Source organism: Tursiops truncatus, chromosome 12 (assembly GCF_011762595.2).
Source record: "Tursiops truncatus isolate mTurTru1 chromosome 12, mTurTru1.mat.Y, whole genome shotgun sequence".
Lineage (NCBI taxonomy): Eukaryota > Metazoa > Chordata > Mammalia > Artiodactyla > Delphinidae > Tursiops > Tursiops truncatus.
In genome coordinates, this window is record NC_047045.1 from 53624017 (window position 1) to 53639361 (window position 15345).

General features: G+C 41.2%; 1 protein-coding gene across 5 annotated transcripts in view; it reads left to right on the forward strand.

Moving 5' to 3' along the window:
* The window catches only part of NCOA7 (nuclear receptor coactivator 7), a 143831-nt gene that overhangs the window by 42323 nt on the left and 86163 nt on the right, over positions 1-15345 (forward strand). Inside the window, exon 1 of one of the 5 annotated variants that reach the window (XM_019951687.3) lies at positions 10706-10917. The exons of the other annotated variants lie outside the window; for them this stretch is intronic. Coding sequence (XP_019807246.1) covers positions 10820-10917 — 98 coding nt within the window. The 5' untranslated portion in view covers positions 10706-10819. Of the gene's footprint in view, positions 1-10705; positions 10918-15345 lie in introns of those variants that run through there. 5 annotated transcript variants of the gene reach the window in all.

Consider the following 15345-nt stretch of genomic DNA (forward strand, 5'->3'; position numbering starts at 1 on the left):
CATATATTCTTTTCATATCCTTCTCCATTATGGTTTATCACAAGGTATTGAATATACCCTGTGCTATACAGTAGGATCTTGTTGTTTATCCATCCTGTATATACTGGTTTGCATCTGCTAATCCCAAAGTCCCAATCTTTCCCTCTCCCACCCCCCTCCCCCTTGGCAACCATAAGTCTGTTCTCTATGTGAGTCTGTTCCTGTTTCATAGATATGTTTATTTGTATCATATTTTAGATTCCACATATAAGTGATATCGTATGGTATTTGTCATTGTCTTTCCGACTTAGAAATTGAGTTTTTAAAATCAGCTTTGGCTGATGGGCTACTCAGAATTCACAACCAGGTATAATGAAACACAGCACCAAGTTTACCTCCTAGGGAAGTGCTGCTATGAGTGGGAAGTTCTTTGGCAGGACTCATGAAGGACAGCTAGGATCTCAGAAGCTTCTGTTGTTTTCCACAGCCAGGTTGGTCCAGATCTCACACCAGTGTGATGTCATCATCCTGTGTCCCCAATGTGGCATGGTCTCTGAGCCTGCTCTCTCCCCTGCCACATGTTCTGCCCACCAAAATTCTGTTACTAGCTTCAGTTTCTCTCTGGAGCCCCTGAATAACTTTTTTTCTTGCATCTTATCTAAATTATTTTCCAACTTCTAGACATTGTGTTTAATGAAACTAATTTTTTCAAGATAAAATTTTGCTCCAATCTATGTGACCATAGAGTAAAACTGTTGGTCCTAGAAATTTAGTGACTTATTAATTCGAGGTCATAAATTTTAAGTGATTCTCATAGTTTGACCTCATTGTGGAGAAAATGATAAATTAAGGAAGAAGCAGAAACCAGGAAAGACAAATGTGCTTATAGTGAAGATCACGCACAGACACATAAACTATTTAGTTGTCTAGGCAGACAACTAAAACGCTTAGAAGAAGTAAGTGGGGCAGGCCTTTGGTGTCAGTCTGGGTGGAGGCAGGATGCTCTGGGGGCTTTAGCATCCTCCCTCATGCCACTGCCGTCAGTACTCCTCCATGCCACCCCAGAGAAACGTATGGTCCTAATAAAAGATGCAGCTTTAACACAAGTCCCCAAGTCTTCCTTAAGCTTTCTAAAACTCATTTCTGCCCCCCGCTTCTTCCTGTAGAGAAATTATAGAGCGGTCGCTAGCATAAGCAGGGCCTCTTTCCCTCTGTTTCTTCCTTCCTTTTTGTTGGTTCTACAAAATTGTTTCCTCTGAGAAATAATAATGGCCCTTAAAAAAAAAAAAACTGTCATGTTAAGCTGTGAAGTTTTCATTGTTTTTTAAAAATCATAATGCATGCAAAAATATTTGGTAGGCAGATTATCGAGAAACGATAAGGAATCTTTAAAATAAGATGTACTTTGATACACAGTGGGAGAGTATTCAAAGGAACTTGTGGGTGGCTTATTTTTGTTTTTAATAAACAAACCTGTTTGGCTTTAACCATGGAAAGCGAGCTGTCATGAAACGCTTATCTGAAATCACTAGATATAACTAAAGTGACTTAAAAATATTGATATAAATAATACTTATTAAATACATGTGGACATAAAATAGTCCTCTGCAGCTGTAAGAAAATTTTAAGACATTTCAAAAAAACATAATGAAGACTTTTTATTTTCTGAATAATGAATCTCCATATGGTTTATATTTATTTACTTAGTTTTTTATTTTTATAGACATTTAGGGCTAAAAAATACCTTAAAAACCACTTAAGCTAACTTCTTGGTAGAGATGAGTTACTGAGCCTTGAGAGGTTGTTATTTAACCAGGGTCAGCTAGTGGCTAGTTAGGGAATTTTCATTCATTCATTCACTCATTCCACAAATGTATATTTTGGTTCTGTTGTATAGCCTGGATACTGTGCAAAGCACTGAGCCTTCAGTGATAACTAAAACAGACACTGTCCTTTATCTCATGAAGTTTACATTCTAATGGGGGAGCCAGCTATTAAACAGCTAATTGAAATAATTACTCAGTTACACTATTGCTAAGTGCTGCAAAGAGAAAGTATTGATAGATGGCAGCAGAGAGTCTATAGCTGGGAGACGTAACCAAGTCTGAGGATCAGGGAAGGCCTTCTTGAGGAAGTAATGTTTGACCTGACCTCTGAGGGGTGATAGGGATGAGGTAGCTAAAGGGTGATGGGATGCATTCTCGGTAGAGGGAGAGCTTGTGTAAAGGTAGAAGGAAGGTAAAATCAGTAGGAAGTAGCAACGGTGGAGTGTGGAGATCGAAATGGAGCAGAATCCAGGGTCCAGGTTTCTATGTAAATAGCTTAATGAATAGTGGTATGTACTCCAGTAAGTACATAATGGTAAGTTTCACCTCAGGGAAACCAGGATTTGGGGAGGCAACTTTCAGGCTCAGTTTTGGTCATCTTGAGTTTGGTGTGCTGTGAAGAGTGCATAGAAAAGTGGAGTAGGTGATTGGATCCACAGGGAAGAAGCTCGGAGCATAATCCTGAACTGCAGGTATAAAGTGGAGAGTCAGGAGTTTGGGAATAAAAATGGAAGCATGGGCAGTGAGTCTTCTGAGAAGACAGTGTGGGGAGACAAGTCCCAAACCTGCTCCGTCCCTCATCTTCCCCATCACAGTAAGCACGGCTTCCCATTAGCTTAAGCCAAAAATCTAGGAGTCAGTTTTAACCTTCTTTCCCTCACTTTCCACACCTAATCCTTTAGCAAGCCCTGTGGACTTTACCTTCAGAACATAACCTAAATCCGTCCACTTCATCTCCTAATTCCCATCACCTCTCTTCTGGATAGCTGCCATAGCCTTTAACTGAACTCCTCACTTCCATCCTTGCCCTTTACAACCCATTCTTCATGTAGGAGCCAGAGAAAAACTTTTTTTTTTTTTTTTGCGGTACGCGAGCCTCTCACTGTTGTGGCCTCTCCAGTTGCTGAGCACAGGCTCCGGACGCGCAGGCTCAGCGGCCATGGCTCACGGGCCCAGCCGCTCCGCGGCATGTGGGATCCTCCCGGACCGGGGCACGAACCCGTGTCCCCTGCATCAGCAGGCGGACTCTCAACCACTGTGCCACCAGGGAAGCCCCCGAGAAAAACTTTTAAAACACAAATCAGATCATCTCATTCTCTGCACTGAATCTTCCAGTGGCTTTTCATAACCCTTGAAATAAACTCTAAACTCCTTATTCTGGTAGAAGGCCTGTGTGTCCCAGCCTCTGCCAGTCTCTCTGATCTCATCAGTGTTCACCTGGGCACCACCTCCTTGTCGCCGGCGGCCTTCCTCCTGTACACAAGCACAAGGGGGTTTGAGATGGAGAGACCCCTCCACACCAAGAGGCGGTGGTGTCAAGAAGGCCAGAAAACGTCTGGTCAGTAGTGTTGATTGCAGCTGAAGGGTCAGATGAGACCAGAATTAGAAATCGTCTCCTGGGGCCTCACAGCCCCCAGCCTCTGCTGGCCCCATCACTGCTGCACCCTGCGTGGAGCATTTCCTGACGCCAGCTGCTCTGTGACTGCAGTGTCGCTGGGATGAGTGTGTAATTCACCTGTGCCACCAAGCTTGGTATCCTAACTGGTCAAGGGCACTGCACACTGAAGCATTATTCTTGTTAGAACGAGAAATAGGGACTAGAGGAACAGAAGAGTAATTGAGAAAATATGGTTTTGACTAATTGCAGAGCCTCACCCTTTTAAAATTTTTTTTTGTTTAAATTAATTTTTATTGGAGTATAGTTGATTTACAATGTTGTGTTAGTTTCTGCTGTACAGAAAAGTGAATCAGTTATACATATACATATATCCACTCTTTTTTTAGATTCTGTTCCCGTGTAGGTCATTACAGAGTACTGAGCAGAGTTCCCTGTTCACCATTTTTTCATGATTTGAAACAGCAGTAAGTGGTAACAATAAGAAATTCAAACAGTATAAAAGAGTATAGCACACATGACTTTTAAAGTCCTCTGACCTTCTTCTTTCCCCCTCTCGTCTGCAATTTCTGTTCCTCAAAGGTAACCTGGGTGATAGAATCACGCCTATCCTTTCAGAAATATTCATGCATATATAATCATGTTTTCTCTTACTTGCTGTAGCTTCCTTTTTGAAAACTTAATGCTATATGTAATATAGACATCTTTCCATGATGGCTCCATGTTTTTGCTATTACATTGTTGCATTGAATGGCATTTTATACATATCTTTTGTGTTTTTGTGCAAATATTTCTGTAGAATAAACTCCTAGCAGTCATCAAAGCCTATGTACAGTTAAAATTTCAATAATTACTCCAAATTGCCCTCCAAAAATTTTGTCCCAGTTTGCACTCCCACAAGCAGTGTTTTTTTTTTAATTTTATTTATTTATTTTTTAACATCTTTATTGGAGTATAATTGCTTTACAATGGTGTGTTAGTTTCTGCTTTGTAACAAAGTGAATCAGTTATACATATACATATGTCCCCATATCTCTTCCCTCTTGCACCTCCCTCCCACCCCTCTAGGTGTCACAAAGCACCGAGCTGATCTCCCTGTGCTATGCGGCTACAAGCAGTGTTTTTCATAGGATGTTACCACTGCTGTAAAACACATGCTTTTAAAAGTTGCTACTTGGGGATGTCTTGGTCTGTTAAGTTTCTCCCTCCCCCTTCCTTCCTTCTCTTTTCCTGTCTTTTTTGTCTCTCCTCATTTTATGTCTTTCTTATTTTTCTTTCTTCTTTCTCTCCTTCCTTTCTTTTTCCCTTCCTCCTTTACCATCCATCCAGTCACCAGTATTTTCTAAGAGGCTGTTCCACACTGGACAGTGTGCTGTGACAGCCCTAAGCAGCTAGTATCACCCTGACGAGAGGATAGAAGATTCCATGCCTGCCTGCCCAGGCCCAGATGAGATTCTGCAGGCACTGAACTGTGTTCGTTTGAGAGCAATGAGCATAGTAGGAGCATACGCGTATCTTGTGTGAAGAGAAATGGAAAAGACTGGAGGTGTTTAGTCAGAAGAAGAAAAAAAACTTGGTGTGAGGCGTGGGTGTGCTCTCTGTCTCACATGTTGAAAGGCCTGCCACAAGGAGCAGAAATCTCAGTTCTCTGGTGCAAGCGGGAAGTCAAACCAATGGATAGAAACTTCAGAGGTGGAATATGGCATTCAGTCTCACGCAGAACTTTATAGATGCCGTTGATTTACTTGTAAGTCATCATTGTTTAGTGTTCCTTTTCATGCAAGTGGGAAAAAAAATCTCCAAGAGTAGACAGGGCACTAAGTGGGTTCATACACTATATCTCTCAGCTGTTTCCTCTCCATTCGTGGACCCCACAGGGAGCTGCCAGGGGTGGCTCCAAACCCTCATTATGTGGTGACAAGCAGACTGCCTCAGCTCCAGCCCCACACCTTCCTGGGTGGGAAAGGGCTCATGTAGTTGTCCAGCTTAGAGTCTCCCTAAGTGAAAACTCCCATTTGGAAAAAAACAAAAATAAAAATAAGAAAACTCTGGTTTGGGAAAGGCAACCTGGGAAGGCGCGCACGGTGGCCAGCGGTGTGCTGTACTCGGCCAGGGGGCAGGTTCTGCTGCTCTGGTGGCGGATCAGTTCCCTGGGCAGCCCCAGTTCTGCTCAGAGCCGCTTACTCTCATCCACTGTTTTGACAGCTTGGAGGAGGAACCTTCTGGGAGCCGGACTTCTCTAGTAGCCATCTTCTGATGGCATAGATTTGGGGATCGAGGGATTCGTTTGGGAGTTGAGCAGTTACAAATCCATTTTGTTTGACAAATCAGGGTTTTTTTTCCTGGCAATACAATTCCATTAAAAAATTTAGCAGGCTTTCATTCTGTTTTCATTGGCCAAACACCATGGCTGGAAACCAGAACCATAGCCTTGGCGGAGCCACGGTCTTTGGATGAAGATAGAATTTGGCTTGAGAATTTTGGTCTCTCAGCTGTGGGCTGGTACTCAGCCCATCTCCTTAGTCTTGAGAGTAGCACTACCCTCTGGGTCTGTGCTTCAGGGCAGTGAAAACCAGTGACCTGAGCTGGGGAGGCACTATTGATTTCCTTCTTAGGAGCCCTGGGCTGTATTTCTGCTGCATTTGTGCAATGGGGCCATCATCACGTGTGTCTGGCAGAGGGAATAACTGGAGGTAAGGGGCCTGAGGAAGATCAGCTTCTCACAAATCCTCATCTCAGAATAGTGAAGTCCCTCCCTGGCTGGTCCAGTGGTTAACACCTTACCTTCCAATGCAGGGGGTGCGGGTTCCATCCCTGGTCAGGGAGCTAAGATCCCACATGCCTCATGGCCAAAAAAACCAAAACATAAAACAGAAGCAATATTGTAACAAATTCAATAAAGACTTAAAAAAAAAAAAAAGAATAGTGAAGCCCCCTACTTTCCTTGTACTGACTTTAGTTTGGGGCAGATAATTTGGCTTTCCCACCTCTGCAAGACTCTAGGTCACCACACCTTAGCCGCAAACAAAGGTTTTCTCTTCGTGAAATTGTATTTTCATCTGGCTCTACTTTCAGCAGATCAGTTACAGCCCAAACTGGTCTCTTTTTGGAAGACCTTACTGAAGGCTAAATAAGTAGACAGTTTACTCTAGAATCCTAAAAATTCTCTTAAGTCCCCTAATGATGCAGTCCTGATAGACACATGATCTAGTTTTAGCATACAGCATCCATTTTATTGTCACATGACAAAAATGGCGAACTTCCCAGCTGCTATCCAACCCCAGCTCAGACGGTCCACATTTTGGAGTCACTCACATGTAAATTTACACAATAGTCTGAACTCTCTTTTTGAGGGGTGGGTGGTGTCAAGTAACAGAAAACAGATCAAACCAGCTTAGGGGGAAAGGAGTTGGGAGATTTACTGGCACCCATAAGTTAAAAAGTCCTGAGATAGATTTTAGATTTGACTTAAAGAATACCTTGATTTGGGCCCCAAATAATGTTGTCATGACTCAGTTTCTCTGTATATAAGCTCTTCCATTCTTTTGTCTTCCTTCCCAGGATTTACTTGATAAACACTGACAACACAGGATCTCCCCTGTGTAACAGTAGGCAAAGTGAGTGTGTTACCTGTAGTTCACGTGAGACCTGAGGTTCACTCTGATTGGACCAGCTTCGATCATGTGCTGGTTCTGGGCAGCTGTGCAGGAGGAGCCTTGGTGCTTTGATTGGCCTGGGTTAAATACAGTTGACCCTTGACCAACACAGGAGTTATGGGTGCTAACCTTCCATATAGTCAAAAACCCACATATAATTTATAGTTGGCTCTCCATATCTGCAGTTCTGATGTGTCCATGGTTCTGCATCCACAGATTCAACCAACCTCAGATCATGTAGTACTGTAGTGTTACCTCTTGAAAACAATCCCCATGTAAGTGGACCTGTGCAGTTCAAACTTAATATTGTTCAAGGACCAACTGTGTTTTTCATCCCTAGAGCTGGGGTGGAACCCTACCCAGATACGGTATTAAAAGTGGAGGAAGGGTATATTTATTGAAAACTGGTCCTTGATGGCAAAACAAGGAGGAACAGATTGTAGGGAGGTCAACAAAAGTCTACTACAATTATCTATAGTGTATCAGATACTGAACTAGGCACTGGAGTTGAGTTTTAAAAAGAAGAATGATATATGTTGCGTCTTGGTGAATTTCTAGGCACTGGAGTGTTTGGAAAGGGTCTGTAAATATAATTGTTAATCCCATCACTGGATAGATAATTCAGTGAGATGACTTTTAAGGAGCTTTCCTACCTGAAATTTTATGATTTGTGCTTCTTGGAAAACAAGATGGAAAAGATAAATTTTTTATTAGCTTAGGTAATTATTTTAAATTATTATTATTTTACCATTTTAGAATCTTTAATATTGTGACAGCTTTATGTAGAATTTTGAAAACTCAGTTTAGTGCTTTAACATCACAAGTCCTCTAAACAATATCTGAATATAGAGGAATTAATATATATTGATGAAGAACTCCTTATTTTTTGTGTGTATAATAGATTTACTAAGGATATAATAGTTGATAAATGCTGAATTTTAGTTTTTGCCCGTGTTGCTGTGAAATTGTAATGTGTAATACATGGGTTAAATATTGAGCCTTGCTTTTTACTGATTGGGGCTTCTTTGTGCTAATCCATATAAACAGCAATGAAACTTTCCTTTGCTTGACTTTCATTTGAACTGCAACTAGTATACTCCCTGCAGAGCATCTCAGTGATAGTTAAAAACATATTTATTTTCCCTCATCTTATGAAATATTGTTATCATTATATTTTGGTTTTGTTCAGAAGCTTCTTCAATCTCAGCCAGAATAAAGTCCAGCTGAGTTTTTTATGGCCTAACACAGGAACATGGAAATCCACAGGAAATTTGGATGACTATTATTCCAATATTATAAAGGTGTAAAAGAGTTCCATAATGTGTACGGAAATTAAAAGGAATTTCTCAGATCAGAACAACGAAAACTACATAAACAAATGCAAATCTGTATGAAATTACCTTGCCTTTTATCAACTACTATTAAAAAATCAAAAAGAAAATGTAATAAAATCAAAGTGAAAGTTTCTTGGTAAAGACTGCTCTTGTAGAAGGTGGTTTGATTACTCAGTTAATGGCATATAATGAATTTTGTTTCTGTGTGCCAAGTGACATATTAAGTATGAAGAAGAGTTAATGATGGAAAAGTCCATTTCTCTTTATCTGGGGAAATGGGCAGGTGTTTGAGTGGTGAGGGAGTTGTTAGGTTTCAGGGTAGTTGTCCCCCTCAGAGCACCTTATATTCTTTAAATTAGTACATTGGTTTTGGGCAGAGTTTGATTTCTGTCATTGTAAGGGTATCAAGCAACTTCACTGTGGTATTAGTCCCTTTTAGTCTATGTGACATGCTGGGATTCAAGGATTTTAACGATTTGTGGAATTTGACATAGATAACTTATAATTAGCCTGCTTTATCATTGCAGCACTGAAGTTTGTTTATTTCTTATCTGTTCATTCATTCATTCATGCCCCACCTTATTCCATAGAGATTTGAGGCACCTTATAAAAACTACATTTATGTAACCCATATATATAAGCAGACTTGTTGTGGTCCAGTCCCAGCATTAAGTCATATTCAAAGAAATAAGTATGACAGTGAAAATAATTGAAAATAATTCAAATACTTACTTCACCTCTCAGAAAACATCCAAAAGGGGAGTAAATGCATTATATGTAATAGAACTTTAAAAAAATCCTCTTTGCCCATCTCTCTGAACTTTTACATGGCTGTCAGCTATCTCCCCAAACTTTCTCTGTCTTGAAACCTACACAAAGGGTCTCCTCAAATCCAGTCAGTCCTTACCTTTCTCCTTCTTTCCACCTTCATTTTTAGGTATTTTTCTTCTTTTTTTTAAAAAAATTAATTAATCTATTTGTTTTTATTTATTTATTTTTGGCTGCATTGGGTCTTCGTTGCTGCATGCGGGCTTTCTCTAGCTGCAGCGAGCGGGGGCCACTCTTCGTTGCAGTGCGTGGGCCTCTCATTGTGGTGATTTCTCTTGCTGCGGAGCACGGGCTCTAGGCGCACGGGCTTCAGTAGTTGTGGCACGCAGGCTCAGCAGTTGTGGCTCGCGGGCTCTAGAGCACAGGCTCAGTAGTTGTGGCGCACGGGTCTAGTTGCTCTGCGGCATGTGGGGTCCTCCTGGACCAGGGCTCGAACCCGTGTCCCCTGCGTTGGCAGGCAGATTCCTAACTACTGCGCCACCAGGGAAGTCCCGATATCTTTTCTTCTATTTCCTCTCTCATTGTATATTCTTCTCCACTTCTCTCCTCCTGCTAATTTATTTCTCACATTTGTGTCAATAAGCCCAGAACTAGGGAAAGGGGAAAAAGCTGAGAATCAAACCCAGAGTTTCCCTTAGGAGGTAGCACAAGGAATGAGGTTGCAATTATCCACATATTCATATATTTTCTCTGTGTTACCCTTATAAAAAAATTGTAAAATACTAATTAAAAACTGAAAGTCCAGGCTAGGGAACATATAAATTGAGATGAAAAATAGAACACTAAATGGCCTGTTATTAGTTGTATAGTTGACTCAGAATTACAGTTGACCATAGAACAACATGGGTTTTAACTGCTCAGTCCCTCAGTCCACTTATATGCAGATTTTTTTTTTTTTTCCAATAAATACAGTCAGCTTTCGGAATCTGCAGATTCTGCATCCCTGGATTCACCCAACTGTGGATCAAAAGCTTAATATAGGATCCGGGGTTGGTTGAAGCCATGGATGCAGAACTAGCCGATATGGAGGGCTGACTATGGGACTTGAACATCCATGAATTTTGGTATCTGGCTGCAGGTCCTAAACCAATCCCCCATGTATACCGAGGGATGACTACTTCATGGTTAGTGATATAAAGGGACTCCTTTCCATAGTTCTCCCTAATCATGAGTGGAGCACACCAGTTCCCCAGGTGACAAAGCCCTTCCTAGCCTTTAATTCTGAAATTACATAGGATTCACATCCTAGATAAAAGGAACACTAAAAATTTAGTGGTAGTGTCTTTAACATCCATAAGAGCAATTTACTGCAGTTACTATGAGTGAAAAGAGAGGATATGAAGCCAAAACGTGACTTAAAGACATTCTGCAGTAGGCCAACACAGTACAGTCCAAGACTGCAGGTTCCTGATGATCTGAATTGACCTAAGAATAAAACTTTATGTTGTCTGTAGCAAAAAATGCAAACAGTGACCTTAGGAACCAAAGCAGTGATGTAAACGAGTGGATGCTACGTGGTAGCTGTCAGCCTTGGGCGTGGAGGTGCTGCTTGGATGGAAGAGACTGGTGACTGCACGGCACATGCCCTCTCAGAGGAGGGAGGCTGCTCTCGCTCTGCTCCATCCTGTTTTGCCATGTGGGGCTCTAGTCCAGTGCTATGTGTCTTCTAATTCTTCAAGGTCAGCCTGAAATCTGGATTTTAATGTAAAATGTCCCCATTTTAAATGCTCACCATTAGGTCATTTGGATTTTTAGAAAGTGCTTGTGGGCCAAGCAGGACTTGCCAGCAGGTGTTCAATCATTCAACTCTCATCAGAGGAAGGGGGAGCCTGCATGTTTTTCACACAAGTCTTTATCAGTCTCACCTCCATCTTCTCTGCTGTGCTCAAGGTTGGTTCTTTGGCAAAGTCTAGCATCTGGTATTCTTGGATTCTCCAATACCAGCTGGGTGTCCAACCATTCAATTCAATTCTCTCACTAACAGCTCTGAGTAAATGTCAGACTACACAGGTTTAAGGGCTCAGTTTCTCAAGACTGCCCTCACCCCAGATGCTCCTTGTAAGTTCCGCATCCCGAGTCAACCCATACATACAGCCAACTTGGCTATGAATTTGGTTCCCATGATCCCCTACTCATTCACTGGAATGACTCACAGGACTCAGGAAAACACTTTATTTACATTTACGAGCTTATTATAAAGGATATAACTCAGGAACAGCCCAATGGAAGAGAAGCATAGGGCAAAGTATGTGGGTGGGGAGAACAGAGCTTCCATGTGCTCTCTGGGTGTGCCACCCTCCTAGAACATTGATTTGTTCACCAACCCTGGAAGTTCTCTGAACTCTGTCATTTAAGGGCTTTCACGGAGGTTTCACGGGGTAGGCACGATTGATTGAATCATTGGCCATTGGTGATTGAAGTGAATCTCTAGCCCCTCCCCTCTGTCCTCTCTCTCAAGGTCTAGGGGTGGGGCTGAAAGTTCCAAGCTTCTAATCAAGCCTTGGTGTTTCTGGTGACCAACCCCTATCTTGAAGCTATCTAGGCCCCCTCACTCCCTACCCCTCCTCCCCACACATACCAGAGTCATCTCATTAGTATACAGAGACATTCTCATCACTCAGGAGACACCAAATGTTCTGGGAACTCTGTGCCAGAAACCAAAGGAAGAAAAAGATCAAATATTATTTTTTATTAAACCACAGGTGTTTATTTTGGTTGGTTACAAGCAAACTAGTATACTTGAGAGACAACCACGGATGAGGTTTTTTGAAGACCCTGACCAAGACTGCTGTGGTTGGAAGATCATCACCCTAGAGATGGGCCCTCAGATACATGAAAGCAAGGCCAGACTTTTTCTTCCAAAATCTATTTTGTTTCACCCTTATACACAAATGAATTACTCCAGAGTTCAACACTAATTTCAGTAGGGAAAGATTTCAAAGTAGGTATTACTAGTGTCCCATTTCCTGAATTTTATTTTTGAGCAATGTCACTTCCCAAGGACATGACCAGTATATATTAATTGGAAGAAATACATCTACATACTGGATGTAAGCCAACTAAATTATGGGCATCTGCCAAAATAATTCAAAAAATGTCATGCCTGATATAAGGTTATTCTTTCTGAAAGTACCTATAATGGGAGGAGTTATGATCCTGTGTCTAGTTTATGACATTGAAATAACATTATCATAAAAGGATATGTGTGTGTCTAACTTGTTTAAAAGCAGTTAAGGGCTTCCCTGGTGGCTCAGTGGTTGAGAGTCCACCTGCCGATGCAGGGGACACGGGTTCGTGCCCCGGTCCGGGAAGATCCCACATGCCGCGGAGCGGCTGGGCCCGTGGGCCATGGCCGCTGAGCCTGTGCGTCCGGAGCCTGTGCTCCGCAACGGGAGAGGCCACAACAGTGAGAGGCCTGCATACCGCAAAAAAAAAAAAAAGCAGTTAAAAATTATTAGAATATATTTTAAAAGTTGGAAGGGTGAGAGAAGTTGAGTTAGAGCATATTATAATATTATGCCACTCATAACTGTTTTCTGTAAGCAGGCCATTTCTGCTGATCATAAATGTTGTGTTTCACTCACTAGGCCTTCAAGAAAATGTTAATTTATATACTAAACTGATTTCTTTTCAGGATTGTCTTTTTTCAGCCTGACTTTTCTTCATGTTTCTGTAGTTTAAGCAGTTAACAGGGATTTAGGTTAAAATCTGAGAACAAGATCCCTGGCATCTTCGTATTTCAGCTTGAAAATTTTCAGAGTAGTATTCTTTAATTAGTTGCTTGTTTTGCTTAAGTGGCTTCAATAAATCAAAATTTTCTGTTTCTCCAGAAGAATTGTGTCCCTGAAATATGTTGCTGTTATGCTGAGATGTATATGTCATTGAAGTATATATCCCAATGCTCTTTTCTGTAAATGTCACTGGGGAGTCTGAGCATATGATTCATTCTGAGTAAAAGATATTTTAAAAAATAGTTAACTGACTTAAAAAAAAAGATTTCTGGGCATGCTAAGGGGCTCTAGTAAAAGAAAAAAAAGTATTTGGAGGACTTCTTGGCTTTGGTCATAAAGAATGAATACCTGTTTTCAGTGAAGATTAAAGAAATCAGATATGAAAATGAGATGAACTCCTTAAAAATCCTGACTGGTAAAAATTTTCCTTCCAATATCTCCACCTCCAAGAGGCTGTTTTGCAGTCACCCAACATAAAATGAGAGCTCGTGTTTGTGGTATTTTCATTGCACCTTTAGATTTCAAGATGGTCCTGAGTAAACTTTTTGTTTTTTCTTGAGAAATATTTGCTTACTGCCGGTCACTGACAGGAGTGAACTTTTTCAAGTAACGTAGACAACACATTGCATAGATGCAGAAATGATTTAGACATGGGAAACTAAGACACTACAGTGATATGCTGCTCAGTTTACAATTATTTGTGACGCAAAAGCTAATTTAGCCAGTGTGGTAGACTGAATAATGACCCCCAAAGATATCCAGCTTCTAATCCTTAGACCTGGGAGTGTTACCTTCTCTGCCTAAAAGACCTTGAAGATAAGATTAGGTTAAGGCTCTTGAGATGGGGAGATTATCCTGGATTATCCAGGTTGGCTTCTGAATGCAATCTCAGTGTTCATATAAGAAGGAGGCAGAGGGAGATTTGACTGCAGAGAAGCATGTGTGACAGTGAAATGAGAAACTGTGCTGCTGGCTTTGAAGATGGGAGAAGGGGCCACAAGGGATACAACTCTAGCAGCTGGAGAAGGCAAGGAAAGAGTGTCTGCAGGTAGTGTGGCCCCGTGACTGAGTTTGGACTTCTGACCTTCAGAACTGTAAGAGAATATGTGTGTGTTGTTTTAAACTACCAAGTTTGTGGTAATTTGTGACAGCAGCGGTAGGAAGCTAATACAGCTAGTTGATTTGATGATATTAAGTTAAATAAACTACATACATAATACCATTATAAAGCAAAAGGGAATTTAAAAACTGCCAAATACGTAGTCATTTCTTAACATTTCTGTTTGCAGATTTTGGTTAATTTCTGTATTGCTGTGTTTATCAGCTTATTCTTGACTGATAAGCAGTAAAATTCCTAATATTTAAATATTATATTTACAGGACTTTGCCGATTACTCTTAGCAGAATGCAATTCTCTTATCTCCCAGAGCAAGTTCCCTTTTCTGGTTCCCTTTCTCAGTTTATGGCTGAGATATATGCTGTTGTCCGTACGTATTGATTCCCATGTAACTTTTTCAGGTTGTGACTCAGCATCCTGATTTTTGGAAAAGGGAACCAGACTCCCACACGGGCACTCTATATATGCAACAAAAGCCTGTCTTGTTTCGTAAATACAAGGCAAACATTCTACACAGTAGGCATCCATTTTGTGGCAGTACCATTGTCATCCTGGTACTGGGGGGAGCGTGTAAGGTTCTCTGAAATGTCCCTTATGAAGCCACCCCCCCCCCAAGCCTTCTCTGAAAGTGTGACAATTTGTTTATGTCCACTCCTGGCACCTGCACTTTGATTACCAGAGTCCCCTCAGATCTGCTGATTCCACCACTGTTATAATAGCACAAAGAAATCCTAGAAAAGGGAAAATTTTGTGGTGTGTCCCTGATTGGCATTCTGTTTAGCAGTCTTTGTTGGAACGCAGTTGTTTCTTGAGGCCAAGGGAAATTCTGTTACCTGTGTTCATCTGGATGGCTGTATTGCTGGTTAGTGAACTCAAAGCCAAAGGATTTCATTTTCTAACTGTGTTGGTTCTATGGAACCAGAGTTTTTCCATTTGAACTGATGAATTCTCCTGGGGGAGAGGGGGATTTCATGATCAAAATTAGACTAAATGAGAAAAATGAATGCACATTTCAAAGGGTGGCACTAGAATCAGGTACATCTACAGATTTTCCCAGGGATTACTCCTGAACTTTTTGGTTTTATTTGATCATAATTCCAAGAGAGAATTTTCATTAGGTGAGTGTTCTGTTTCGTTTTGTTTTTCAATGATTCCCCCCCGCCCCCGGCTTGAAGTTTGATTTTATTTGGCATTTATCCCAGTTGGGAATTTGCAGTGGAAACGGAAGACTGACCTTCCATTTGTGAAATCACAAAATG